We start from the raw sequence: 27,988 nt of genomic DNA on the forward strand, positions 1-27,988 counted from the left end.
TGCTCGCTCTCCCCATTCAGGCATGGTGGTCAAGCCTGGAGCCTGTGCTGCACAGTCGGTGGAGAAAATGCTTCCAGAGCCCGCTGCCTCTTGAACTGCAGAGGCTGCAGGAAGCCCAGCAGTTTGCCAGCAAGTAGGTTTTGGCAGCAGGATGACTGGGTGGTTTCATGGATGTCCTGGGTGGCAGCTGCTTGGGACCCTGAGAAAGGGGAGGAGAGAACCAGGCTAATAGCCTCCAGTCGGAGCAGCCAGGCAGGTCATGTCCCAGCTCAGCTTCCCACCTTGGCTCATCTCCTGCTCTCACATCTAACACTGGCCCCAGACTGTCAGCGTCGAGTGTGTGAGAGTGCTGATATTCAGCCCTCCACCCAGCAGCTCGGTCAGACCTGTGGCACTCAGGGCAGTCTGTCCTCCCTAGGACAGTTCTGAGAGGGCCTCCCAGGACGTGCTGGTCCCAGCAGCCAAGGGACAGAGAGCCTTCATGGTTCCTGGTGACTAGTTTTGATTTCCAGATGCCTGCGAGTTCCTTCAGCACCAGGGGTGCCTGAAACCTCAGCACATAGAAAACAGGGCTCTTTGCCAGACCAGACATGGTGGCACATCCTATAATCCAAGAGACTGAGAGGAGAATCCCAAGTTCAAGACCAGCCTTGGCAACTTAGTGACACTCTAAGCAACTTGAGAGTGCTCCCTTAATGACCAAATTCCACTGTGGGTAGAGCTGGATCCCTTTGGCCAGTCCCAGTACCCCTTGGAGTTCCCAGTGGACTCTTACTCCACAGCTCGGGCATCTGGCCCCTGACAGCATAGGCGTGGGGCGTAGGCCCTGCTCCTCAGCATGCCTCCACGTGGGCTGCCACCCTGCCCTGCCAGGGCTTCACGCGGAACCCAGATCTCACATCCCACGACTGAGCCCATGTGCTCCTTGGAAAGCTGGTTCTGTGCTACGGCAATGACACAGCTCTCACACGCCCCAGCTTTCTGGCCCCTGGCTCGACTGCCCCTGCACCCAGCCCCACCTGGGTCTCAGCTGCTGCGTTGCACTTTGCAGTGAAAGAAGTCACGACAGAAAGCATCAGACAGCTGAAGAAGCTGGACTGCGAGAGAGAGGAGGCAAGACATGGGCTACTTTTTTTTAGCAGGCATATTTTTAATTGGGGCATTTCTCATGGTTTGCCTAGTGGATGTGTCTTTTCCAGGGACAAACGAGATTCCCCTCACTTTATTTGGAAGTGAAACTACCTGATGTATAGTTTTAGCACTCAAGTGCTTCTGTTGGGCCCATTACTTTCCTTACCACAACCCTGCACACCATCAGGCATGAGTGCACAGTACCACTGTGCTGGTGGCTCCGCATTCTGCACAGGAACATTCAGACTCAGCTTGTGCCCCTTGGTTGCTGGGTCCCCAAAAGCCTGACTGACCACTGTCCCCAGCAGCAGCACCCACATAGGCTGCACATGCTATGACTGTGCACGTGGAAGGCAAGCAGGGGGTGAGCAGCCAATGCAGGTACCCACATTGGCTCTCAATTCACATGCTACCCCAAGAATGAGATCTGCAGCCAGCCAAGTGATGCGATCATCACAAAATAAACACCCTACATTTTCTAAAGCTTTTGTACTTTTGCTAGAAATAATTTAGTGGCTTCAGAGCCAGCCTCCAGCCAGGCCCCCAGCTGGCCCTGCTCAGGGAGAGAGACTGGGCTGGTGGTCCTCAAGGGCCTGGCAGGAGCCTTACTGGGGAGCAGGCTGAGCAGGGTCCCCTGCAGCCCCTGGTGCCACACTACTCTTGTCTGAAGGCAACGTAAGATAACTCAGCAGTGGTCATGTTCATGGGAGCTCTGAGGACTAGCTCAGCTGCAGCAGCAGGTCTGCTTTGCTGGGCTGGAACCACCATGACCCACTGCCTGTTGTCTCCTGCAGCTGCTGCTCCCCCTCTTCTTCTTTTCCTTGATGGACCTGCTCTCATCGCATCTGGCCCAAAACGTGAGTGAGTGACCTTTCAGCTGAGTTGCCCTCCTTCCCCATGGGCCAGGCAGGGTGCACACAGTGCACCCCAGGTCCATGAGACCTGGTATTGGATCTCGACATCTCCAGTGTGACTTTTCCTTGGATGTTGTATTTCAGGGCTTGGTGTGGGCATTAAGGGGCTGTGGTGTCTGCTTTTGCCTGAGCCTTGTTCCATCCAGAGGGCCCAGGGTGACACTTACTATAGGCCGTGGCCAACTGATGGCTGAGCCAAAAGGGCCCACCCCCGGCACACCTCGTGTTCCTGACTGCAGCAGGCCATGCCCAGCCCTTCCTGGGGCTCTTCTTTGGGTTACAGGACACGGCAGACCCCCTGAAGGCTGTGAGCACCTGTGCTGAAGTCCTTGCGTGTTTGCAGAGGAGGAGGGTGAACTGGCTGGTGCTCTTCCAGTTGACAGAGACAGGTGAGGAGGTCTGAGGGACTGGAAGCCTGGCTACTGTCTGGCTCGTGCTGAGGGCAGCCGGGTGGTTCCTTCAGAAGCAGCCAGTGGCTAAGAATAAGCCAAGCTGTTTTCTTGCTAAATTTATAACTGGTTCAGGTGGGCCCAAGTGCAGTACAACTTATTTGAAGCAACAGGATTTATCAGATCACTGGGAAGTCTGGGGTGTCTCTGCTCTCCTGCCTGAGGACATCACCCCATCTTCCCAGACCCAGGGAAGGGAGTCCTCAAGGCGGCCATACCTTATGTTGTCACTGCATCCAGACACACCTCCCAGAACACATGACATCCCTTTGTCCCCATGGCATCCCTAGAGCTGACTGAGGCCCCTTGGCGTTGCAGATGCTGGCCTAGGGCACCTTCTCCGCCTGGCCCCAGACCAGCATACCAGGCTATTGCCTTTTGCCTTCTACAGGTAACCATCCCTGCTGGGCTGGTTGTTGGGAGCTAGGGTGGTCAGAGGGGGTGGCACTTCCCCAGGCAGCCTGGTCTCCCACCGGGTAGGGAAGGTTGCCTGCAGCTGTGTACCACAGGTGGGTGAAAGCACTCTATACTAAACTCCTTTGTCTCTATCTCTAGTCTTCTTTCTCACTTCAAAGACGACACTGTCACAGGGGAAGAGGCCTTTCTGCGTGTTGCTGTTGACATGTACCTCAAGCTGGTCCACCTTTTCATAGATGGGGAGACCAGGGCTGTATCAACTCCGGCCAGCAGGAGACTGCAGCTCCATGACCAGTCCTCTCCCCAGCCTGTGAGACGGCTCCTACCAGGGAATGGTGGGGGTGAGGGTGGCACACCAAGTCAGTCCTGGTCCAGTGTGCCCTGACCGTGACTGTTCTCTAGGGCAACCCTGTGCAACTGATAACAGAAGCTCGGCTTTTTCTGCTGCAGTTAATACCTCAGTGCCTGAAAAACAGCTCCTCAAACATGGCAGAGGTAACCCAAGACACTCTTCTTGGGTCTGATTTCACACCTTAGCTGAAGGCCCAACAGCCTCTCCCTGTGTCTTGGCACCAGGTCTGCAGATGGGCTCCCTTGGGCTGTTGGTCCTGAGTAGTGGTTTCCTTCTGCACAGCTGCTGGCCGGGCGTGAAGACTGGGACCCTGAAGTGAGCAGTGCCCTCCTGAGCAGGCAGCAGGCTGTGCCCGACCCTGACCTCCACCAGGAGCCCCGTCTCTTCTGACTGGACTCTGCTCAGTGCACCAGCCTGGCTCCACTGTAAATGATTTATTGCAAGCATAACATGAAGCTCTTGTTGCACTAGAAGATGGATTACAAATCTCCTTGACTGCTGTAGTTGGGATCAGTTATTCTTAACCTGTCTGGCCTTAAGTTTCTCAGTACTTGGAAAATAAGCTGGTGGTCCCAGAGTGGGTGACAGAAAGGCTGCACAACACAAGCCCCCCCCTTGACCAGCCAAGGGAGAGTGGCACCCTCCATCCTGCCCAACATGTGCCTACTGGGCACGAGGGGCAGGGATGCAGGTGGAACTCCCAGGAGCAGGCAGAGCTGTGCCCCAGGGTAGGGAACGTGGAAATGTCTTTAGACCCCCACATCACACCTGCTGAGTGCCAGCTTCTCTAAGTGCCACTGTCCCACCTGTCATCCTCAGGTAGGCTCTGGCTTCACAGCCTGGCCCTCAGTGGCCCCAGAGGGGCTTGGGGGCCCAGGTGGTGGCTCTGCCTCTAGGGGTAGGGCTTTGTCCTGGGTCTGTGTCAGAGGGTGCACCATGGACATGTGCACATTGAGGTTGTGGGCCTTCTCAAATCGCCGGCCGCACTGGTCACAGGCAAAGTCCAGCTCCGTCTCCGCCTTATGTTTGGTCATGTGGTACTTGAGGGATGCACGCTGCCTGCACTGGAACCCACAGACTTCACACCTGGAGACAGAGGCAGGTGAGGGAGGCTGCACACGGGTCCCAGCCTCCAGGCACCCAGACCACACTTACTGCAACGGCTTGGCTCCTGAGTGGCGCATCTGGTGGACAAGAAGGTGCTTCCTCTGCTTGAAGGTCTGCCCACACTCGTCACAGATGTAGTTGCGTACCTCTGGAGACCAGAAGGGAGTGCGCGTGGGTCCCCAAAACAGGTCAGCCCCATGAGGGACGGCTAAGACCCAGGAGGAACAGTTTATGACCTGGCACAGCATGGTGGGCCCACGCCAGGGGCCTGTTTACAGATGGATATTTTCCTGATACCAACAAAAGCTTCCAAATGGCATAGAAATGCCACCTGGCTTCTGGGCAGGCGTGGTGGTACAGGTCTGCAGTTCCAGCCACTCAGGAGGCTGAGACAGGAGGATCCCAGAATCCCAAGTTTGAGGTCAGCCTGGGCAACTTAAACTTACCAAGACCCTGTCTCAAAATGAATTAAAAGGGCTGGGGATGGAGCTCAGTGGTAGAGCACCCTTGGACGTTGTTATCCCCAGGCTTTTTGTTCTTTTTTGAATAACAATGTCCAGCAATAACAAATGTCACATGGATGGGCTTCATGGTGAATGATCTGGCAATCAAACCACTGTGTACAAGGCTCTAGTGTTTGGGGACGGCCCCTATAGCATGTCTGTTGGGAGGGATCTGCAGGCTCAGGCCAGCAGCATCTGGGACACTGCAATCCCAAGGGAGCCCAGTGGGGGCCTCTGCAGGAGGCGGCCGAGGGTGGTGGTGGGAGGCTCACTGTCCTTAATGTGTTTGATTCTCACACATCTACGAGGCACACAAGTCATAACCTGAGAAGGACGGATCATTCTACAGAGGTGAACCCACAGGGTTCCAGATTCCCATGCCGTCAGTCTGACAGCTGCTGGGCCCTGAAGGAAAAGGGCAGGGGTGTTCACTCCTGTGTGTGGACTCACCGAGATCATCTAGTACCAAGACAGCCTTGGTCCTCCTAGAAGGGTGCCCAGCCATGGGCACCACCCAAACTAGGGTCACATCTCTGAAGGGCTAGCCTGGGAGGGCAGGTACCTGTGTGGATGAGTTTCACATGGCGCTGTAGGTAGCGGTCGATCATGAACACCTTGTTGCAGCCGGGGTGGGGGCAGGGCCTCTCGCGGACCTCCTCATGATGCTCCTTGATGTGCTTCTGCAGGAGGGCACAGGCAAGAGAGGCGGAGGGCTGGGTTTATCAGAGTCCAGCCTCCTGCAGCAGCACATCCTGCTTCCCTCAGCAGAGGACAGCCTGCTTCCTGGAAGCAGGGCAGATCCAACTGCTCCATGCACCAGCTCTTCATTGTGCTTTAGTGTGGTGCTGGGGATGGAACCAGGGCCTTCAAGTTTCTGCCACTGAGCTACACCCCAGTCCCCAATGGGCTCTTAACTCTGGGCCCACAGGCAGCGTCTTGAGCACAGAGCCAACTCCACACCCTTCCTGGGACCGTGCTGGCAGTGGCTGCATCTCCAGTGGCCTGGGCTCATGCCAACCCCCAGCTCTGCTCCTCACCTTCATGCCATCGGCCCCTCGATACACGGCCGTGCAGCCCTGGTAAGGACACTTGTAGATGGTGGGCAGCTCCTCCCTGCAAGCACAGCACGTGTGAGGCACTGCCCAGGGAGCAGGGCGCCCACACCACAGCCCCTCACCTCTCACAGCGGAGCTGCTGTTTCCACCCAGGCTTGGGCCCCGGCTTCTTTCGAGGTTTTGGTTCTTCAGCCTTCTTAGCCTCTTTGCTTTCGCTCTTCTTACCAGAGACCCTGAGAAAAAAGACGTCCCCAGATTCAGTGGTGCTTCTGACCGCCACTCAAGACAAGTACAGTCCTTGGTACTCCATGCTGCTCTTCAAACCCCAGCTCCCATGACCACACTGCTTCCGTGGCAACAGGCTGTCCCAGAGCCCACCTCAGTAGCCACCAAAGCTGGTGCTGCTCTGGGAGATAGCACAGGCCCAGATAGCAGAGTGTCTCACCAACGCTTGGTGCATCTTCAGAGCCAAAGCCTGTCTGCAGACACCATGGAGAATGGAGCCGAGAAGATGGATGGTCAGTCCCTTCACCACAGCCTCACACCAGAAAAAAGAGCCCAGCATCACCTCTCTGGAGACTCTAGAGCCCGAAAGGCCCAGAAAGCAGGCAGAGACTGAGAGGGGGCTGTCAGGGGGATGGGCTGTGTGCTCAACTGCGGCTGCAATACAGACTGACCCACAAGGCTGGGGCTAGAACAGGCCCATCCAAAAACAGCTGCATCCAAAAATATGGATGGTGCTTTCAAGCCACAGCAGGTTTCCCAGGGACATCAGAAGACACAGGCACACTTGTTTCCTTCTGGGCCCAGACACTTAAGGAATCAATAACAGAGGCTTCCTCAACATGTAAAGTCCTCAAGGAAACCCACAGCAGACACTGCACTCAACAGTGAAGGGCTGAAGTTCCACCATGGGGAAAAGGGCAAGATGCCCACAGTACAGAGGTCCCATGCAGAGGAAAGGAAGATTAACTGTTCACAGACCACACATCCACAGACGTAGCGACACAAGAATAACCAGTGAAGGGGCTGAAGGCACAGCTTGGTGGTAAAGCACTCAGCATGCACAGGGACTGCAGGGAACAGAAACCAGTGCACACCTGCTCCACTTGCTACACATGAAAGGAAGTGTGCACTCTACCAAACCCGAAAGGCTCACCCTGGCTGATGGCTGATGGGGTGTGCAGAGGGGCTGGGGAGGAAGAGGGACCAGTTTGGAGGGTCAAGGACCTGAGGTAGCCCCTGGCTTGGCCAAGATGCCCTTTGCTGTGGCTCCCACAGTGTATCCTGACTCCCAAGATCACACTGGTATTACTTTCTGGTTCAGCCATCTCTCCCTTCAGAAAGCTGCAGGAGCACAGACATTCTTTTTGGTTGCCTACCAGTCATATTTTTATTGTTGTGTCTTTGTTTTGATTTACGTGGGTTGGCCAGGCCCCCTTGCTGGCGTTGGAAGCTTCAAAGTTATATTTTGGGGTTGTATAGAAAGGTTGGTTAGCTAGCTGTTTTTGGCTTTTCCTGGGGGGCAATAGAAATATTATAGCATGGCCATCTGTCCAGTTTCTTTGGGGTGTGGGACCTTCCTTACTCAAATATGCTCCCCAAAATAATATTAGAAATGAACCTGGGGCAAGCTTCTGCCTCAGATCCCCAGCGGGGGAGGGGCTGGACTCAGCGTGAGCAGTACAGGGATGCCAAGAGGACCCCTGGTGACCTCTAAGGGAAGGCCCTGAGGCACTGAAGGTCACCGAGGTGCAGCCTCCTGCAGAGTGTGGAGAGGGTTGGGAGAAAGGTCTGATCCTTCTGCTGGGGCCCCCCACCGTCTCTCAGCCTGGCTGTCTGCTGGAGACCCTGCCTTTCTGCTGAGCCTCCTCTCAGAGCCATCTTCAATAAAGGTCAGCAAGGTGGCCAGGCAGGTGGGACACTGAATTTGTACTGTGAAATAGGTAAGTTGGAAAACCAAAGAAATAAAATGATGTGGTACCCACCAAAACAAAATACACAGGCCAGACACGCCTGATTCCCAGCGCTCAGGAGGCTGAGGCAGGAGGATGCAAGTTCAAAACCAACCTCTGCAACTAGCAAGGCCCTGTACCAAAATAAAAATTTAAAAGAGCTGGGAGTGTAGCTTAGTGGTGGAGCACCCCTGGTTTCAACCCCAGAACCTGAAAGAAAGAAAAGTAAATAAAAGTAAAATAATCAGGAACAAAATCAATCAAAGGCAAAAAATTTGCACATTAAAAACCACCAGAGCTGCTGGAGCCAGAGACCACATTGTGTGGAAAGAGCCAATCATCCTCCTCCAGTTGCGGGGCTCCACTACAGCCAAAGGGGGGGTGTAGCTCTGTGGTGGTGCATTCTGCCAACCATGGGCGGACCCTGGGATCAAACCCCAGTACTGCAAAATAAAAACGAAAATAGAAACGCATCTAAAATTTAACCTGGACCTTTAAGAAATACTAACCAGCCAAAACAAACTTGAAAAACAAGTTGGAAGACAAAACTTCCTGCATACAGTTAGACACACACATACCAACCAAATGGAACAGAACCAGAGAACCTCACACACGACCTCCAGATTTTCAACAAGGGTGCCAACACCGTTCAATAAGGAAAAAACATCTCTTAGCAAATGGTGTCATATACTAAAATTAACTCAAGTGGATCAGGACCTAAATCACAGAGCTAAACCTATAATGCTCTTTGAAGATGGCAGCAGTACATCTTCATAAACTTGGATTTGGCAGTAGTACCTTAAGTATGACACCAAAAACACAGACAACAGAAAAACAGGTAAATTTAGACTTGGTCAAAATCTGAAATGTCATATTTTGATAGGCACTACCAAGACAGTGAGAAGACAAAACAGGAGAAAAGTGTTTGCAGATCACCCATCTGGTAAGGGTCTGATATCCAAAATACATGACTATCTCTAGAGCAAAGAGCAAACCTGGTTTAAAAATGGGAAAATTCTGCCTGTGATCCCAGTGGTGTGGGTGGCTGAGGCAGGAGGATTGCAGGTTCAAGGCCAGCCTCAGCAACTTAGTGAGACTTTGTCTCAAAATAAAAAATGAAAGGGCTGCGGAAGTGATGCAGTGGTGGAGAGCCCCTGGGTTCAATTCCCCAGTACCACTCTCCCGCAAATATTTCTCCAAAAACAATTTGCAAATGGCCAAGAATCATATAGCGCCATCAGGCAACTGCAAATCACAAGGAAAAGAAGTCATTTCACACCATCTGCACAACGAACAAAACCTTGCAAGGATGTGGAACCCTCATGCACTGCTGTGCAGAGTGAGAGGGTGCGTCCACCCTGGAAACAAGGCAACTCCTCAGAATTAAACATCAAACACCAAGTGAGCCTCAATCCCACCTTGAAGTATACACCCCAAGGGTCAAAAGCAGGAATGCAACACATGCACACCACCATTTACAACGTCCTTTGTAACAGTCAAGAGGCGAACACCATCCCACACAAGAGAGCAACCAAACAGCACATCCCTGCGATGGAGCGCTGCTCAGCCACGGAGAGGTTCTCACACGTTGCAGTGGGGATGAGCTGTGCGGTCCGCATGAGTCAGACCTGGGCAGTGCCTGAGGAACAGCGAAGTCAGTGCTTAGCAGGCAGTTTCTAGTCATGATGATAATGCACCACTGTGCCTGCACCCGAAACAACTGGACTGTATGCTGAAGTGGTTTAAATAACTGCTCTCTTCAAAGTGTATTAAAAGAACCTTTTTGCTGACATGCATGCTGCTCCATCTCCCTGTCTGGTAACTGTCCAGTGTCCTCTCCTGGCCTGTCCCATAGCTGGACAGGGTGGCCCTCTCCTGTCAATGACAGGCCACCTCATCCCACTTCTGAAGCAAGCCTTTGAAGCTGTTCAACAAATGAACATCCTGCCTCCCCCCACTCAGCTGTTCCACCCTTCAGGCCAGATCCTGGCTTTGACCTCTGGCTAGAACCATTGTGCTCTGACCCATCTCCAGGCTGAGGACCCAGTGGCCAGGCCTGTCTAGAGTCCAAGTGAGGATGACCAAAGAGGAATACTCGTGAATTAGGCACAGGGACTGAGTCTGCTCAGGGCCTCGTGTTTGTAGATTCCCAGCTGAAACTCACATGTTACCACTTGAGGAATCAAGTGTAACCATGCACATCATGGTCAGCAGAGGACCATGTCCACTGCTGCCTTGTCTCCTCTCCTGCAGTAGTTTCCACTTAAATAGCTCCTATTTCTAGAGAAGCCAGGATACATCACGTGTCCCAATCCAAAGCATGCATGTCTGTGCTCTTGGGTGATAGCAACAGACGTCCAGCACTTTCCCCTCCCAAGTCTGTCCAGAAAGGAGACCCACCTGTCCCTCCTGTCCCACAGCCCTACCACACCAGTGCCCAGCAAGCTCCAAGTGCATCCCAAGATTCAGACTAGCCTGTAGAGGCCACTACATAGGAAGCAGGGCCTCCTCGTGGCAGCCCTGGCTGCACCACAGCCATGCTTCCTGTGTGAGACCCTCGCTGGCCCCCAGTCTGTTTTGTCTGCTGGCCTGAGTGTTCTCATTCTGACTGCCCTCCTGGACTTCCTACTGTCCTCTGTTTCTTTTCCATGAATTCTGAACTTTCTTGAAAAAAGGAAGCCAAGTTTATGTCTATCTTGGTTGTAGGAATTTCCTGGCTGAGAGTGTTGTGTTCAGAGCTGCCGGCTCTCTGGGCGTCAGCTGGCTACTAAGTATTGTGGAATACCTGGCACAGAGCCAGGAGGAAGGGGTGCAAATGACCCACCCTCCTTGTAGCACCCTACGTCTGCTTGGAGAGAAGACAGTCTGCAAAGAGGAGTCAAAGGGGATAGCAGAAACTCCAGGAAGTGGACAGTAGCTGCCTGGCTATAAAACAATGCCAAAGCCAGGCACAGGGTGCATGCCTATAATCCCAGTGACTCAGGAGGCTGAGGCAGGAGGATCACAAGTTGGAGGCCAGCTTCAGCAACTTAGCAAGGCCCTAAGTAACTTGGTGAGACCTTGTCTCAAAATAAAAAAAATAAAAGAACTGGGTGTGGCTCAGTGATTAAGGTCCCTAGATTCAATCCCCAGTACAAAAACACATAAAAAAAAACACTACACCTCAGTACAAGAGTCCAAGTTGAGAGTGCTTACCAGCTGGGTCCTTAGGTCTCAGAGCATGGCCCAGGGAGCAGAAAGCAGTCAAGGTAGGTGTCCTGGTGGCATGCACTTAGGGTTAGGGTTAGCTGCCTGCCACCTCACAAAGAGACCAGGTCCCAGTCCTGACAGCAGCTAAGGGGACGCAGACTCATCTGTCCACCTGGCCCTGGTCACTCAGAAACCACACCCACTGGGCTAGAGAGACGGGGCCAGGGGATCAGCAGGAAGCATGGGCCTAGGTCCCATCTGTCTCCAGGTCTCAGGAGGAGCTCACTTGGGCTCACCCACAGCTCCCCACCCACCAGCAGGGCTGCACCCTTACTTCTTTTCTGGGTAAGGCTCAAAGGACTCGTCAGAGGACTGTGTATGCTGCTGCTTGTCATTTTCATCTTCACTCAGGAAGTCTCTAGGAAAGAGGAGAGAACCTTCAGCAAAGCCCTGGCATGGGCCAGCAACAGACCCAAGTCCTGTCTCCAGATAGCAGAGATCCCATAGCCCAATTTCAGTTCTCCTGAAAACGTCTTAAGAAATCTAAAACCATCTCCAATACCATTTCCTAACAGGAAGGACAAACCAGGGTCACTGAACTCGGGCAGCAGTCCCCACAAGTCCCTCTCTCCTGACTTGAAGGGAGCTTTTCTATTGGGCCAGGAGGGTGTAGACTCAGAGAAGGTAGGTTTTGTGGTGGGTGAACTCTCAGATTGGACTTATGGTCACTGACAGGTTCGCTGTCAGCCATTCCCAAGTTCAGAGGCAAGATCTGTGACCTTCACCTTAAAACACAAATCACTATTTGGTCTCTGCTGGGCAGCAAACAAGCCAGGCTAAGAAGCCCACTGTGCTACCTAGGCTGCCACTCACCTGCATGAAAGAAGGCCTGTGGCCAACCAGCAGCTGAGCCTGTGCCACACCTAGTCTCCTTGCTGGAGGTGAACCAAAAACCAACTGTCCTTCCCCATGTGGATTAGAGTGCATCTGGGCTCCAGCCAAGGCCATGGGGCAGGATGGCAGGGGGTGAACTCCAGCCCAGGACTAAGAGACCCTGAGGGTACTCCCTTCCAAGAGAGGCCAGCCCTCTCCACCTCCTGAGTAGAGCCGCTTCAGGCGTCAACGCCATCACAAAGGGCAGTGTGTGACATCCTCTGTTCTAGTGGCATCTGGGTTGGCAGAAAGCTAAGGCTTTTAAGAAGGAAACAACCAGGTGGCAGTTTAAACAAAGGTACTCCACACCGCCCTGGGCTGGGAACTGCCCTAGCTCTTGGGAAGTTGTGCTGGGTTCAGGTGACTCTGAAACCCAAGAGGTCCCCAGTCAGGATCAAGACACTCTGGAAGTCACCCTGGCCTCGCCTCTCCTCCCAACCCTGGAGGCAGGGAGTGCCCACCAGGCATGGTCAACAGCCCCTCAGGTGGCTGAGTCTGGTTTTCGAAGGAGAAATGTTAGGCTATTTAAACCCACTCTTCTCTCACCCCTCAGAAAGGTCACTGAACTCGTCTTTTACCCGATCATCCGAGGCTGAAGACGGAACCTGCTTCTCACCCAATTGCCCTGGGAAGTGAAGAACAGGCTCCTGTTACCAATGCAGCACAAAGCTCTTACGGGAAGCAATGCCTGTGCTGCAACAGCCTCCGCAGAGAGCCTGGGGTCCTCAGGCCTCAGGCCCCCTTCTAGCCTAGCCCAATCCCCATGCCCAGAGGTGCAGAAACCACCCAGATGTTTGCCATCAGCAAGTCTGACCCCTGCCAGACTCAGGCCCTCAATCTAGGTGGGTGACCCATACTTGGAAGTTTTGGGACACTTAAGATTATTGGGTTTTGGGTTTTGTTTTGAGATGGGTCTTGCTACGCTGCCCAGGTAGGTCTGGAACTTCCAAGCTCAAGCGATCCTCCCATCTCAGCCTTCTGAGTAGCTGGGACTAGAGGTGCACACTACACCTGGCTTAAGAGTATTGTTATCGGGCTGGGGTTGTGGCTCAGTGGTAGAGTGCTTGGCTAGCATGTGTGAGGCACTGGGTTCGATACTCAGCACCACATTAAAAAATAAGGTCTAAAAAATACAGTAACAATATTAAAAAAAAAAAAAAAAAAGTATTGTTATCAAATTTTCTTGTGCAGTTTACACTCTGAAATACCTGTGACACTCATGACTCTGCCCCCAAGGCCCTTCCCTGGAGCTGTGCTGTCTTGTCCATGTGTCTCTAGCTGAACCACCTGGGTGGCTGCATTTCTTTAGAGACCCACCGTGAACTTTCACATAGGAGCCAGCCAAGTGCCCACAGGTGGGCAGGTGCTCATAGAAGACCAGAGGTAAGCAGAAAGCTGGCCCTGGCCCTCCCAACACAATATGTGGGGGCAGCTGCACCCCATAAAGTGGGGTCTGGGTCCCACAGAAGGGCTGTTCCCCTCAGCCAGTTAGCAGCAGAAGCTGCCACACTAGCCTACGCCAGGGAGTCAGCAGGCAGCTGGCCCAAAGCAGTGGCTTCTTTTCCCCACATCCCCACAGAAGGGCCCCATCGTCCTCTCCCTTGGTGTCCTCTGCCCTGAGCACTGGCTTGGAGGAAGACTAGACATCAGATGAGCAACTTCACAATAACTGCTAGAGCAGAGCCTGCTTGGGAAGGGACGAAAAGCCAAGACAGGCTGGTGCCCACCTGCTCCCAGGATGAGGAGGTTGGCTCCAAATCTTTTCCTGTCAGATCCCAGTTCCCTGCATGACCAACGCCCAGGTGGGTGTGGAAGTTCACTTTCAGCTGAAGACCCTGCCCCACTAAGGGAATACAGAATCCTGGCCTAGCACAGGCTCCAGGTGCCTCCTACCTGGGGCCTCGGAGGGGGGATGGCTGGGCTGTGGTGGGGGGCCTGGCCCAGGTCCCACAGGGCTGCCGTCTGAGGGAGGTGAGGCCACATCCATGCTGGGCAGCATCTTGGTCTCAGCCTCAACTGTGGTCCCTCTGCCCTGGGAGAGCTGAGGGGCAGCCCCTGTGGGGCTGGACTCCTGGTTCTGGGTGAGTCGTGGGGCCGTCTCCTGGTCCCAGGCCCACTTGACTGCCAGTGCACTGTCCAGCAAGAGGGTTCTGCAGCGGGAGTCGGTGTCCATGGTGTAGTCGTGGCCCTGATCGCAGCCCCATACAGCCTGGATGATGCCGCAGTATTCGGAGGACAGTGTCCTCTGAAGGCTGGGCACGGCCCTGCAGCTGGCCGCATGTCCGTGCACCCACCCCACTAAGCCGTGCAGGCACCGGGGGCTCGAGGTGATCAGATCCACTGAGGAGAGTCAACAGAGATGTCAGCCCCATGGCAGGCCAACTCCCGGCCCAAGTGAAGCCCACCCTCACACCAGAGGCAGACTCACCCAGACGAGCTCCTTCCTCTGCCACTGTGGGGGGCTGAGCACCAACCCTGAAAAGGATCAGTGTGGCCATAAGCAGATGCAGAACCTCAGGCCCACCGCAGGGCTCCCGATTTAGGAACCTCTCCAGCTGCCTCCCACTGGAAACCCTCTGCTGGGAGACCTGTTCCGTTCCAAGGGCTGCCCCTTGCCGTTAGAATCCTGGGAAAACCTTGCCAGTCCCAACACTTCCCAGTTCATCTCTGAAGTCTGGGCAGGGTCCGGCAGCCTTCCTATGGGTCCATGGTACCTGCAGTCCCAGGGCTGCTTACACTGGCTTCTGCAGAGCCAGTCACTGCCCATCTGTCCCACTGCAAACACTCCCACCTCGGTACTCCCTGGCCCTGAAACAGCTCCCAGTATACCAGGTGCTTCCTGTGACATGTTGAACCCCTGAACATTTCCTAAAAAACTAAACAAAAGCCTACTCTGGGGCTACTAGGCCTGGTTGTAGCTCAGCGGTAGAACACCTGCCTAGCATGTGTGAAGCCCTAGGTTTGATACCCACTACTGAAAAGGGAGAAAAAAAAAAAAAAAGGCCTACTTTGCACAAGGTTTCCGCTGGCCTGTTGGGGTGACATTGACTCTCTGCAGGAAGGACCTGAGGAGGCTGTGGCACTGGTAGAACTGGGTGTGGCAGTTCTTGCAGACAAATTGGGACAAGGCTGGGTCCTGGTGCACAGCCACACCCAGCAGACGCTGGAAGTCCCTGGCGAAGATACGCTCCCCTGGGGATGGTCTCTCTGAGCTCTCCCCAGGCGCCCTGTCAGAGATGCTTCGGAGACTCCGTGAGGAAAACTTCCCGTGGCAGAGGCGACAATGCCCCATGGCAAGAGCCCGGCCTGTTCCTGGGCAAAGCAATGTTAACAGTCAGCAGGAAGCCTGGCAGCTGTGCAGATACCTGAGAAGTTCTGCTGAACTCTTCAGCCAGTGCCCAGAGCCTGTGGGGAAGTACACTCTGGTGCCTTGGGAGGAAGGCCTCAGGTGCTGGGCTCAGCTGGACATCCAGCCTTTGGGAAGCTCATTGGTTCAAGAATTCCAAATGTCTCCGCAAGGATGGAACTTTGTTCCTGCTCTAGAAAGAAGCTGTGCTCATACCATCCATCCCTGAGTCTCCTGTCTGCCAAATGAGGATGCCACCTCATTTCCTGGTCCCAGTGATTAAACAAGAGTGCACAGAAAGGCCTTCTCAAAAGGGCAAAGGCATTACATGGACCAAGTACACTGCTGCCATGAGCCTAAGAAGTTGCAGCAGGTGGGCACAAGTAGTTCACAATTAACTCGGTTCTACCACACCTTACGGATCAGCTTTCACCAACAGGAACCTAAGGCTCAGGGAGATAAGCAGTTATCTCAAGAGTGCACAGAACAAAGACGAGCAGGGCCTGGAGCAGTGGTGCACACCTGTAATCCCAGCAACACGGAAGGCCGAGGCAGGAGGATGCAAGTTCAAGGCCAGCCTCAGCAACTTAGCGAGACCCTATCTCAAAAGCAAAAAGGGATGGGGATGTAGCTTAATGGTACAGCACGGCTGGGTTCAATCCCCAGCACCAAAAAACATCAGGAATGAAGGCCGGAGCTGCTCGACGTCAAAATCTGAGTACTGAACACCTAGCAGCCTAGGGGGTCGCCGTCCTGCCGAAGGTCACCGCCACGACGGCCGACAGCTGGCCGGGAGCATTCTGTGAACCCCGACGCCCTCTGCGCTTGGGACCGCCGCGCCAGCGGGGCGAAGTGGCCAGCGACCCCGGCCCGCAGCGCCCAAGCGGCCCGACCCACCTGCCTCATCCGCTCCGTCTTCGCCCGCGTCCGCGCAGGCCCGCGCCGGGGCCCAGCCGAGCTGCGCCGCCGCCAAGGCCGCCGCCCTGTCCACGCCTGGCGCGCCGCCGCGCGGGGGTCGGCCCCGGGCCCGGCCGCCGCAGCTGCCGCCCGAGCCCCCGCGCGGCCGCGCCGGCCCCGGAGACAGGAAGCGGCCGAGCCGGTCCCGCTTCATGGCGGCGGCCGCCACTACAGCCCCGCCGAGTTACTCGGGACGCCTCGGGCGGACTCGGCTGCGCTCGACTCTGCTCGCTCAGGGCCGCTCGTCCCCCTCGGGCCCGCTCGGCTCCGCTCGACCCCTCTCGGGCCCGCTCGGCTCCGCTCGGGCCCTCTCGACTCGCCGGGCCTGTTCCCTCGGCCCCGCTCGGCCCCACGCTGCGAAGGTCCGCTCGGTCCCGCGCGGTTCCGCTCCGCCCCACTCGCCGGCGCGCTTAGTTCGGCTTGACCCAGCCGTTCAGCGTCTCCGGACCCGACACCGGCGAGGCAGGGAACGCGTCCTGTTCGGCCGAGGACCACACTGCCCGCTGCTGCCACCGCGGGTCTGGCCTCGGGAGGACAAGAGTCGCTTGGAACTCGTGACAAACCCGCGAGGGGAAAGCGCGCTAGCCCTCCTGCCCTAGCGCGGGCGGCCGAGAGGCCCATCGGCCGCAGACGCAGAGGTGCGGGTTGCTGCTCTTAAAGGCTCTCGGCAGCCACGCGAGGAGGCTCTCTCCACCAATCTTCTGGTCCGGATGGGGAGAGGGCCCGCCCCCGACCGCTGACAGGACCCGCCCCCGCGCCGCGCTCCCTCCACCTGAGGGGCCGAGGCCTGCTCAGTGGGGCGGGGGCGGGCAGCCGGAAGTGAGCCGCGCCCCTTCCGGCAGTACGCAACTCCGGTGGCTCCCGCGGCCGCGCGTATTGGGTTCCGGCCGGCGGCCTCTCGCCCGGCCTCTCGGCCGCCGCCGCCGCTACCGCCTCCCCCGCCCGGTGCTATGGCCGCTGCGGCCGGGGACAGCGCAGCGAGGCCGCTACAGAGTGCCATGAAACTGGCCAACGGGGCCATCGAGCTGGACGCTGGCAACCGGCCCCGGGTGAGACGGGACGGGGCGCCGCGGCGGCTGGTGGGCGAGGGTGGGCGGTGGCTGGGCGCCTTCGGCCGGCAGCTCGGCTGTGGGCGCGGGGTGGACTCGGACAGCGCGCCGCGCCGGGCAGAGCTCCGTCTGGCCAGCGAGTCAGAACCCGAGCCCGGGTGGGTGTGAAGCATCCCGGGGCTTACGTGACTGACAGGTCCGTGTGTTTCTGGGCAATAGACAACCCGGGACGAACCCCGAGCAGGCCGCCTGCCGGCTCTCGGGCGACGCGGAGGTGTGCAGTAGCCTTCAGAGGACGTTTGGAAGGAAATGCAGGCAGGGAGGGGTGTGACTTGACCTGAGAAGGGTTGCCACCCAGAGGACGGCCACCAGGTAGACAAAGCCGATGGAGCCACACTAGCTGCCCAAGTTGGTTTTCTGGGGCAAGAGTCAGAAGTCCTGCTGGAATCCATTTTGTTCTTGTCTCTGAAGTGCAGACTTAACTAAAGGTGGATGATTTGACAACTGGTTTAAAAGAAAACTAGCACTCCGTGCGGTGGTTCCCCATCCCGAGCTGTCAGAGCCCTGGTCGGAGCAGTCGCACCCTAGAAACGCAGAATTTAGCTGTTTCAGCTCCTGGGAGCGGGGGGATATGTGTTCTTTGGTTGTGGGAACAGGGTTTCCCTGAACCTAAGCCATAAAGTGAGTGAGATTTGCAGCTTCACTCCCTCCTTAACTTCTCAGGACATATTTTTCTTAAGCCAGTGAATGGTGGTTGCGCTGCACAGGAAGGAAACTTGTTGCACAGAGTGAAAAATGGCATCAGCTGCTGAAGCTGCTTCCCAAGGCCACTGAATGAATCAGTTCTTTCCTGTGCTGGAGAGAAAGGCATCAAAGGGAGCTTGATGCCCAGGTGGTCCCGGCTCTCACTGCCCAGTGCAGACGTTGTAGAACGAAGCCCTCTGGCATCATTCTTAGGCATCTTTTCCTTCAAGTCTGGACAGTAGGGATACTGTCTGCCCCAGGTGAATCACCACAGGCTAGGAGTGTCTCTCAAGGATAAGCAGGCACTACTGCTCCTGTTCCCACGAAATACCAGTGACCTGCTGTCATCACCCCCTCTAGTGGCCTGACCTCTGCCATTTCTCTCCCCTGGACACAGGAGGCATACACAGAATACCTGAGGAGCATCCACTACATCTCGCAGGCTTTACTGGAAGAAGCTGAAACAAATCAAGGTATGGCTCAGCCTTGCCTCTCACGAGGGCACGCTGTGGGAGCTTAGCTCTTGATGTTTCCCAGGTCTGAGATCTCTGTGTCCTTCCAGCCTAATTATTAGCTGAAAGTGGGTCATGAGCATGAACTGTAGTAGTGTGGCATGGTGGCATTAAGGGGCAGTGCTATGGGCAAGGGGATGGATTCTCAGGAGGACAAGACACTGGCCCAAGGCAGAAAGGAGTGGGCTGCACAGAAGCAGGGGTGTTCTTAGCCGAAGAACATGCAAAGGCCCCGAGAAGGGAATGGGTGTGGGCAGGGTTCTATGTGCCTCTGTGAGTTGCAAAAGAGCTCATGGAGGCTTTGAGCTTTGTGGGAGAGGCCTGCATGGGAGCAGAGACTGAAGGAACCTCTTCCGAGAGGACAGCTGGAGCTGAACCACTGGAGGAAGGAGCAGCAAGAGGCTTGGGATGTACCTTGCAGTGGGACTGACCAGACTCACTGAGGGCAGGGGGAGCTCAGGTGGATGGTGGGACAGAACAGATTTGTGAAGGGAGAAGTGGAGAATTCCACCATGAACATATTAAGTCTGAAAGTAAGCAGCCCAGTGGACATAGGCGCCAGTCAGAGAAAACCAGTGGTCACCCCTGTTCCCCAGAGAGGGAGGGAGCTCAGCTGACCTCTCACACTCCATGATTGAGGCATTGGGAAGAGATGCTATCAAGGGAAAGTGACATCCCTGGAGACAGAGAAACCTGAGCAGGCTACCATCTTTGGCAAGTTGGTCATGGGTAAGGACAGTTTCAGGGGAGTTGGGAATGAGAAAATGGAGTTTTACGGGTTCTGCTGTAAGGGGAGCAGGGCAGTAGGTCTAGGAGCTAGGGCTGGTGGGGTCCAGGACAGAGTGGGCGCCTGCTTGGGATTGGTTCTGTGGAGGGAAGGGCAACACTGGAGGCCCTGGGTAGGAGACAGGGTGGGAGGACGGGCTTGCTGCCAACCTGCAGGAAGGCAGTTCTGTGAGCACATGTAGCAGGCAGAGATGGCCCCAAGAGTCCCTCCACACGTCCTTGTCTCTGTGCAGTGGCCACAGAGGCAGCATGGCCCTTGCCCCAGAGGTGCAGTAGTTGCAGGTAAGACCTCCTAGTGAGGAGTAACAGTCCAGTACAGGTACAGGGCTCTGACATTCAGACCCGTTGAGCACATGACCATGAGCCCCGGTGGGTGTCAGAGTGAGTTGGGATGGGCTTGCCCATTCTTATCTTAGCAAGCTTCCGATTCACAGTAGACCTGACTACAACCAGCCTTCTCGTGCCTCCCCAGAAGCCAGTGAGACTGTGCCCCCTGACACCTCAAAGATGCTGAAGCTAGCTGGGCAGTGTCTGGAGCGGGCCCAGTCAACAGCTGCCAAGCTCGGTGGGTACCCAGAAAAGGAGGCTCTCCTGAGGTGTCCCCCAGTCTGCATCTGCTTTGTGTGATGGGCCCCCCGCTGCTGATTCTGGCTATGTGTGCTTGCAGGAAAAATGCACCTGAAGCCAGCCATGCCCGTGGCTGCCCCAGTCCCCTCACCTGCCAGTCGACATCGCCGGGTGTGTTCAGATGAAGGAGGGAAGCTTTCTCCTTTTCTGCCACCTGAGATCTTCCAGAAACTCCAGGTGGTAGACTCACAAAGCTCTAAGAAGTAAGATGGAGGGAGGTGCACTGAGGCTGGGAACTGGGTTTGGAGGCCAAGCATAGTGAGCCCACCATAGGGAACTTAGTTAAAATGGGTCTGCAAGTCGTCTTAGGAAGAAACCACCTTCTTTCATGAGCTCAGAGGCCCACAGCCAGAGATAGCCAAGCAGAGAAGGAAATAAGAAACAACAAAAGCACACCTGCAGAGTCTTCAGGTGGTGCTCTCAGACACTCTGCATCTGAAAACACCTGCTGGGAACAAGAAACTGTGAGGTCAGACCATGTACAGAAAGAACTGAACAGAAATGGAACAAGACACACAATCCTAAAGTTACTTTTAAAAACTAGGTGGGTCGGGGCTGGGGCTCAGTGGTAGAGCACTTGCCTAGCACACGTGAGGCACTGAGTTTGATCCTCAGCACCTCATAAAAATAAATAAATAAAGGCATTGTGTCTGTCTACAACTAAAAAAATATTTAAAAACAACTAGCTGGGAACAAGAATAAATTATACTGTCCAGTGGGAATCCACACATATACACAAAAAGAAGTTAGTGACTCTACAGTGGCATAGACAGCTGGGGAGAGAAGCAGGAAATTGGCACTCGGTCAAAAGAACTGAGAAGGTGTCACAGACTCGAGAAATGGAAGGCCAGCATGTTTTTTTGAGCTCTAAAAAGAGGAGAAAGGAAAGGAAGGGAGGCATTATTTGAAGATATAGTGACCCAAGTAGACAGGGTTCCCTTTTGCAGGCTGCAAACAAATCTGTTAGGCCCATACAGTGTGCTTTTCAAGAGTTCCATATTGTTCCCATAGGTACGTAACTAATTTTCAATGAAGTTCAAATGTCCAGCTTCTCTTGATAGGTCAAAAATCCTGGCAGTAAGGAGTCTCATGTTTCAGTGGCAGACTAGAGGGGAGGCACGTCTAGTTTACCCAGCCACCCCTGCATCTCCTTCAGCCCTCACCACCATGTCCTGGTCTCAGCGAGGTCAGGAGGGACACGAGGGAGGTGCTTAAGCCACTAGGCACTTGGTCCTGGGTCTGGACAGCAGCATGCACCATTTCCAGAGAGCTGACACCGCTGGAGGAAGCTTCCCTGCAGAACCAGAAGCTGAAGGCTACTTACGAGGCCAGGATGGCCCGTCTGGACCCCAGCCAGGCCATGCAGAAGACATCGTTGGTGAGTGGGCCAGGGAGGACCTGGGGTTGGTCAGGAAGGGCCCAAGAGGTGGGTGAGGAGTAGGCCTGACTCATCCTTCCCCTCCTAGACTCTGTCTCTACAGCGGCAGATGATGGAGAATCTGGTGATCGCCAAAGCCCGGGAGGAGACAGCATCCTTTCTGCCCATCCTAGTGGTCCTCAAGGAGAGAGTCAGAGTGTGGTCTTGAGTTTAGGGCAGTGATGGGGCAGAGTGGGCCTAGGGAGGGCCCTGTCCTCCATGGCTGTCCTGCTCCTGGCTGCTCCATGGGCTGCCCATCCCCTCTAGCACCAAGTGACTCCATTCATCCTTCAAGTTCATAAGCTGTGACTCCCCCAGACATCTTCCCTGGGAATGACCCTGCCCAGGTCACTGCCTGTCCTGGCCTTGCCCACCTGCTGATCTGCACCCCTGCTGATCTGTGCCCCTGGAGGGCAGTGGCAGCCTTGCTTGCCTGCTGGACCCCAGGATCTCTCATGCGGAGCTGGTGAGGGACTGGGAAGGGGAGGTCCTTTCAGTTCAGACGTGCCAGTACCTTGACTCTGCTGCCCCAGCTCCAGCGGAAGATGGAGGAGCGCCGCCTGCGGCTTCAGGAGGCTGCCAACAGGTGCGTCTCCGCTGGGCTCTCGGCTGTGGTGGGAGGCCTAGGGGGCTCCCTGTGCCCACGAGTCCAGCCCTGGGCCCAGCTCATCCTTCCTCCAGGAGGTTCTGCAGTCAGGTTGCCCTGACCCCAGAGGAGCGGGAACAGCGGGCTCTCTATGCAGCCATCCTCGAGTACGAGCAAGACCACGTGAGTCCTGCTGGCTGAGCAGGTGGGCGGCGGAGCCACGACTACGTGGCTTACTGGTGCTGGGTCTTCCCCACACCCTGGGAGGGCTTCTGCACACCCTTGTCCGGGGACAAGGTGCATCCCATCCTGTGGGACCCACAGTGCTTTCCTCCAAGGCCCCCTGTCCTACAGGACTGGCCAAAGCACTGGAAGACCAAACTCAAGAGGAACCCAGGGGACCTGTCTCTGGTGACCAACCTGGTCTCCCACCTGCTCAGGTATTCTGGGCCCCATAGACCCACCCACCAGCCCTCTGGGGGCTTCTCCCACAAAAGCTGGATACTATGGAAGAGGCTTAAAAAAAAGATTGGGAGGGCTGGGGAGGCAGCTGGCAGGGCAGCAGGCCACAGGGGCAGGAACTTTGGCAGAGGCACTGGGGCCTCTGATGCTCCATCCAGCAGCTGTGGCCTGGTGGAGGCTGGGCTCTCTGCTGCGGCCGCCTCTGCACTATGGTTTCTGTTGGTTTCCTCCAGCCTCCCCAGATGGGGCAGGTCACACTTTATTTGCAACATTTGCCAACAGGAAACCCTACAGGAGTCTCTTAAGTCTTTTGTGGACAGGGGGACACCACAGAGGGTGACAGGCTGGAGCTGGTTTCCCATCCCAAGGCCTGCGTCCAGCCCCGTGGAGGCCTCTGGCTCATGCTCTCTGCTGAGGAGCAAGGCCAGGGTGGGCAGTCGTGCATGCCCTCCTGGCGGCCCCTTGGATCACGCTGCCTTTGCCCGTCAGCCCACCACTTTCCTTGCAGCCTTCCTGACCACCCAATCTCGCAGCTCCTCAAGAAGCTCCAGTGTGCGGTGTACAGTGCCCTCTACCCCGCTGTGAGCCGGGGCGCCCTCGGCACTGCGTCTGCCCCAGGTGCCGATGTGCTGCTGGCCCCTGGGAGCCGGCGGCTTCGGTCCTCCCAGAGCCTCTACTGCATGCTCTCCCCTCCAGAGTCCAGTGTGGCTCCAAGGCCCCAGGATGGACCCCCTGCCATGCTCACCATGCCCCCACTCAAACCCAGGCCCCTGGACAGAGGGGCAGACAGCAGCCCGGCTGGGCCTCCTTCACCCCTGACGGAAGCCTCAGCCTGCCTGCCAGACAAGGACAGCTCCTTTGAGGACCTGGAGCAGTTTCTGGCTATGTCTGAGAGGTGGGGCTGGGGTCCTGGGGGACAGCCCGAGCCACAGACCCCAGGAATGAAGAGGGAGCCCTTGCTGGAGTGCCTGAAGAGTACAGTGAAGGACATACACAATGCTGTCGGTGAGCCGCCGGGCACGGTGTGCAGCCCCTGCCTGAAGCCCCACCCTAGACAGCGAAGCCTCTGTCCACCCGCCATGTGGCTAAGTGGAACCTGACCCAGCCAGGCCCTTGGAGAATGGGCAGCTAGTGTGGAAGCCCAGGGAGGGCCTCGCTCTGTCCCAGGCTGTGTCCTCTCTAGGATACACAGGGAGCAGGGCAAAATGGCCTGTCCATCCTCCTTGTCCCATCCCTGGTCCCTGTAACTCTTCCGTTGGAAGAGGGCCTGCCTGTCGAACTCTGGACAGCAGGTTGTGCCCTGGGTCCAGCTAGGCTCACGTTTTCCCAGCCCAAGGACTGCTGGTCCAGTGTGTGCAGCCATCTGGAGTCTGCAGCTCACTCCTCAGCCTTTCCACTTGAGAAACAGCACAGGGACTCTAGGGCTCGGGATGGCAGGTGTCTTGTGAGTCCCTTTTAGGGATAAAGGCCTCCAAGGTTTTCTAAGAACGAGTGGGGAAGGGGCTGCTAGCTCCTGTGCTGCCCATGTCCTGAGGGCTCTGGTCATGCCCCTTCTGGGGCCTGACTTCTCTGCACATAGGATTATAAAGCTCGTAGTTTCCTACAGACTTGGGAGCAGGTCCTTTTCAGAAAAGGGCCATCCTTCCCTCTCCTTTGCAGACCCCTTAGCTACACTGGAGCAGCATAGGATATCAGCCCCAGGGAGGAGGTGCAGGAAGGGCTCTGGCCTCAGACTCCCTGCTGCCCCAGGCTGCACTCACCCAGCACAGCAGGGGTGGGCATGGGGGAATTAAAGGCAAGTGGAAGGACCACTTCCCCACCGAGCCTGAATACCTCCTGTGGCTCAGCCACACAGGCTGGCTCTTGGGGAGGAGGACACCATGGCTCTGGACCTAGAGCCTACAGAGGTAATGGCAGTGGAAGGGCCTGTCTGGACAGCCCCAACTCTGTTCCTGGCAGACAGGCTGCTTTCGCTGACCCTTCTGGCCTTCGAGAGCCTGAACACAGCCACCTGCAAGGACCGCTGCCTGGCGTGCATTGAGGAGCCCTTCTTCTCCCCACTGTGGCCCCTGCTGCTGGCCCTCTACAGGTACGCACCCAGCCCACCAAACATCCCCAGACCTGGCGTCTGCAGGTGCAGACCGGCTCTGGAGCACTGCGTGCTGTCCTGAGCCTGAGGCCATCCTTGGGTGTCTAGTTCACAGGTGACTCGGGTCTTGGGAATGGTTGGGCTGTTTGCTTGAGCTCATTGCCAGGGCTCCCCAGGACAGAGTTCCAGGGGCCCCCAGCCACAGCTCTGCCTCTGTTCCAGGGTTGAGCTGACCTCTCTCTCTGCCCCAGGAGTGTGCACTGCACCCAGGAAGCTGCCCTGAGGAGGAGCATGGAGCTCTACAGGAATGCACCTCCCACAGCACTCGGCATCCCCGCCAAGCTCCTCCCCCAGCACCCTGAGGCCCAGGGGGCCACCACCTACCCCTACAGCACCGCAGTCCAGGAGCTGGGACTGCTGGTCCTAGAGAGCTGCCCCCAGAAGAAGCTGGAGTGCATTGGTGCGAGGAGGTTTGAGAGGCGGGAGGTTACAAGGCCCCCATCTCATGGGTGGCCTGGGCCTGTGCTTGCCCCTCTGGGCTACAGGACACCCTCTGGCAAAACATGAGGGCAGCACCCCTGGGAGGGGAGGCACCAGCTCTTCCCAGCCCTGCACATCAGGAGTGGGTGGACAGCAGCAGGACTCTCACATGGGGACCTTTGGTCTTCCTGTCTTTGCTGGGTCCTTCTGTTGTACTCCCCGCTCCTGAAGTCAGGCATCTGTGCCACAGTGCGGACCCTGCGGGCCATCTGCGTCTGTGCAGAGGAGTACTGCCATGCCCAGGAAGCCACGCACCAGGCCAGCTCCCAACCCCCGGCTGCTGCCATGTGAGTCCTAGGAGGGGCTGGGGCACCCTGGGAGGGATATTGAGGTAGGAGGTGCTGTCCTGCCCTCAGAGGCCTAGGTAGGAGAGAACTCACCCACTTGCCCTGAAGCTGAGGAGGACCCGGCGATCCTGCATCTTGAGCATCCATGGCTGCTCACTTTAGCACAGTCCACTGAGGCCCAGTCCCTGCCCTCACATCCAACCCATCTGGGCAAGGCACTAGCATTGCCTCAGGCTGGGCAGGCTTCTCAGGGACACGGACACATGCTGGTACCCCCCATCGGCACACATCTAGAGTGAACAGGGGAGCTGCCTACTTTGAAGTCCCTGGGTCCTGCACTGACCTCCCAGCCAGGGGCATGGCTGGCATGTCCTGGATGGGCTGCTTTTTCCCCACCCAAGTGCCTAGCCCAGGGGTCTGGGGTGCCTTACTTTGATGCCCCTGGACTTAGCAACCTTCTGACCTGGAGGCCATGTCCTCCCTCAACCCTGCATGAGCTCTGCCTCCTGCTGCCCTGCACCTGGGACCTTGCAGGTCAAGGTCAGACCCCTGTGTGAGGTCAGCAGTGCAGGGCAGAGCTTCACCCAAGGGAAGGGAGCAGATTCCTCCCAGCCACTTCAGGCTCTGATAGGAAGGAGCTGACCAAGCTGGCCTGGCTCCCACTGACCTCTTCACCCATTTTATGAATTCCAAGGCTAAGAGTATGTGAGTCCCAGTCTCTGCCCCACACCAGCCATGGTGTGCAGCCAGTGCAGGGCCACCATGTCTCTATAGGTGACAGACTCATGAACAAGTGCAGCAGGTGGAGGGGATCTCCTGCCTGCAGGGAAGGGGATCAGCTCAAGCCCCTGTCTCAGGTTTTGGCTGTCTCCCTGGCTCCTTGCTCAGCCTCTTCCCCACAACCACCAGTATACTGCAGGGACCCTGCAGGGACAGACCACTAGGAAGGGGATCATCCCTCCATCCTGCTTCCAGGCTCCTGAAAGCCAGTGAGATCTCAGGACTGGAGACAAGGGAGTGGCTGCCAAGTGTCCCTGCTCCCTCTGGGCACAGCCTCGCTGTAGTAGGAGGTTTGTTCTGCTGATGGGCAGGTGGATACAGAGAGCAGTCAGGAAGGCCAAGACTACTCCAGGGCTCCCAGGCTTGGGGAGTGGAAGGACCCTCTGGCCATGGATCTCCCAGCCACTGTGCTCTTGCCCAGCAGTGGTGCTGATGACCTGCTGCCCATTCTGTCCTTCGTGGTGCTGAGGAGTGGGCTCCCCCAGCTGGTGTCTGAGTGTGCTGCTCTGGAGGAATTCACCCATGAGGGGTAGGAACACCCTGGGCCAGTCAGGGGCAGGGCTGGGCATGTACCCCCAGCCAGGTGTCTCCTTGGGAAGGGCTGGGGACAGGACAGGCATATCCACCAGGGGACTTCACCCCAATCTGAAAGTGGTGTTAGGCCATGACAGGCTGGGCAGATGGGCTGCCAAGGCAGGCTTGAGGCCCCAGCACCACCTCTGAGCCGTGCTTGAGGTGCATGTGTGCATGGGTTGCTCACTCAGTGTCCCACGTCCCTTGTTCAGCAGGCCCTGGCAGCATCTGCTCAGGGAAATCACAGACAAACACGGGTGGTGAGGAAAGGCCTCCCCAACAGCCCAACTCTGTTACCTCAGGCTCAGGTCCTGCCCTGTCACAGCAGATGTCGCTTTTCAGAGTGCTGGGGCGTTATGCCCCTCCAGATGACACATGCCTTTGCCTCCTTGTAGCTACCTGATTGGAGAGGAGGGCTACTGCCTGACATCACTGCAGAGCGCCCTGAGTTACGTGGAACTGCTGCCCCGGGGGGCCCTGGGCAAGTAGTGGAGGCCAGGCCCCAGGGACCTGAAGCCACAGGACCACTGAAGACAGCCTGTGGCCTCCATGCTGCCTTGCACGCCTGGCCCTGGGGTGGGGCATGGGCCAGATGTGCAGAGGTCTCCTGCTCGGGCCCCTTTCTAACATCTGCCCCAGAGGCGCTAGGCAGCTGCTTCTCCCAACAGAATGGGGCAGAATCAGCCTCTGAGTGGGCCCTGCTCTGTTCTCTGCTGGCCTCAGACCCAGTAAAGGGAAACTGGAGCTATTACTTTCCTGGGGCCTGCACACCCCTGGCAAGGCCTCCAGCATTGTGCAACTGGCAGGCTCAACCCAGCCTCCCAACACTAAAGTGGCCCTTACAAGGCAGGGAGGCAGGAGCCTGGCCAGAGCAGCAGTCCCCCTTCCCCCAGAACAGTTGAAGCACTTCTGAGCCAGTTTCTTGCCAGAGCCTGCCAGTCCCACCCCAATAGCTTGGGCATGGTGGTATGGGACTGTGATTGATTGGACAGCAGCTGCCCTGCTCACTTGTGTTGGTCTGGGTTTTCTTGTCCTGAGTTTGGGGCTCTGACACTCCCTGCCCCTGGCTCACTTTGGTAGTGGGTGATGAATATTCCAGGGCCCCTGTCCAGCTCCCACCTCTATATAGCTTCTCCCTGGCCAGTGTGAGCCCAAGGGTCACCTGACTGCCACACGCCCTGTGTGGCCACCAACCTGGCCTAAAATAAAGAGTCGCTGCTGTCTGACT

General features: G+C 56.5%; 3 protein-coding genes across 9 annotated transcripts in view; 2 read left to right on the forward strand and 1 right to left on the reverse strand.

The window, feature by feature from the left end:
- FANCA (FA complementation group A) overlaps nucleotides 1–3,766 on the forward strand; it is a 40,944-nt gene extending 37,178 nt beyond the window's left edge. Inside the window, exons 36-43 of the mRNA XM_079117721.1 lie at nucleotides 21–133; nucleotides 978–1,113; nucleotides 1,926–1,988; nucleotides 2,329–2,434; nucleotides 2,813–2,885; nucleotides 3,050–3,221; nucleotides 3,314–3,406; nucleotides 3,546–3,766. Of these exons, the coding sequence (XP_078973847.1) occupies nucleotides 21–133; nucleotides 978–1,113; nucleotides 1,926–1,988; nucleotides 2,329–2,434; nucleotides 2,813–2,885; nucleotides 3,050–3,221; nucleotides 3,314–3,406; nucleotides 3,546–3,653 (864 nt within the window). The 3' untranslated portion in view covers nucleotides 3,654–3,766. The remainder of the gene's footprint in view (nucleotides 1–20; nucleotides 134–977; nucleotides 1,114–1,925; nucleotides 1,989–2,328; nucleotides 2,435–2,812; nucleotides 2,886–3,049; nucleotides 3,222–3,313; nucleotides 3,407–3,545) is intronic.
- Nucleotides 3,683–16,475, reverse strand: ZNF276 (zinc finger protein 276). Its single transcript, XM_079117729.1, has 11 exons — nucleotides 16,249–16,475; nucleotides 15,014–15,317; nucleotides 14,434–14,480; nucleotides 13,899–14,345; nucleotides 12,552–12,630; nucleotides 11,407–11,490; nucleotides 6,051–6,161; nucleotides 5,911–5,986; nucleotides 5,436–5,553; nucleotides 4,419–4,518; nucleotides 3,683–4,349 (listed from the first exon to the last, which is right to left on the reverse strand). Exons 1-11 carry the CDS (start codon nucleotides 16,460–16,462, stop codon nucleotides 4,079–4,081), a joined length of 1,851 nt encoding a protein of 616 aa, XP_078973855.1. The 5' UTR covers nucleotides 16,463–16,475; the 3' UTR covers nucleotides 3,683–4,078.
- A 344-nt stretch (nucleotides 16,476–16,819) lies between these two features.
- On the forward strand, nucleotides 16,820–27,986 carry VPS9D1 (VPS9 domain containing 1). 7 transcript variants are annotated; one of them, XM_079117724.1, is made up of 16 exons: nucleotides 17,116–17,357; nucleotides 18,499–18,574; nucleotides 19,872–19,964; nucleotides 20,067–20,229; nucleotides 21,293–21,404; nucleotides 21,493–21,555; nucleotides 21,977–22,029; nucleotides 22,125–22,212; nucleotides 22,384–22,469; nucleotides 23,000–23,109; nucleotides 23,188–23,496; nucleotides 24,451–24,580; nucleotides 24,832–25,040; nucleotides 25,296–25,407; nucleotides 26,612–26,716; nucleotides 27,156–27,986. In XM_079117724.1, the coding sequence occupies exons 1-16, from the start codon at nucleotides 17,259–17,261 to the stop codon at nucleotides 27,247–27,249; spliced, it is 1,902 nt and encodes a 633-aa protein (XP_078973850.1). In that variant the 5' UTR covers nucleotides 17,116–17,258; the 3' UTR covers nucleotides 27,250–27,986. The 7 variants fall into 7 exon arrangements, with proteins under 7 accessions (XP_078973853.1, XP_078973850.1, XP_078973848.1 ...); XM_079117727.1 differs by lacking the exon at nucleotides 17,116–17,357 and adding an exon at nucleotides 16,820–16,946 and having other exon boundaries at nucleotides 23,000–23,496; XM_079117722.1 differs by having other exon boundaries at nucleotides 23,000–23,496.
- The last annotated feature ends 2 nt before the right edge of the window (nucleotides 27,987–27,988 follow it).

This window comes from Sciurus vulgaris (assembly GCF_902686455.1).
Source record: "Sciurus vulgaris genome assembly, chromosome: 17".
NCBI classification, from domain to species: Eukaryota; Metazoa; Chordata; class Mammalia; order Rodentia; family Sciuridae; genus Sciurus; species Sciurus vulgaris.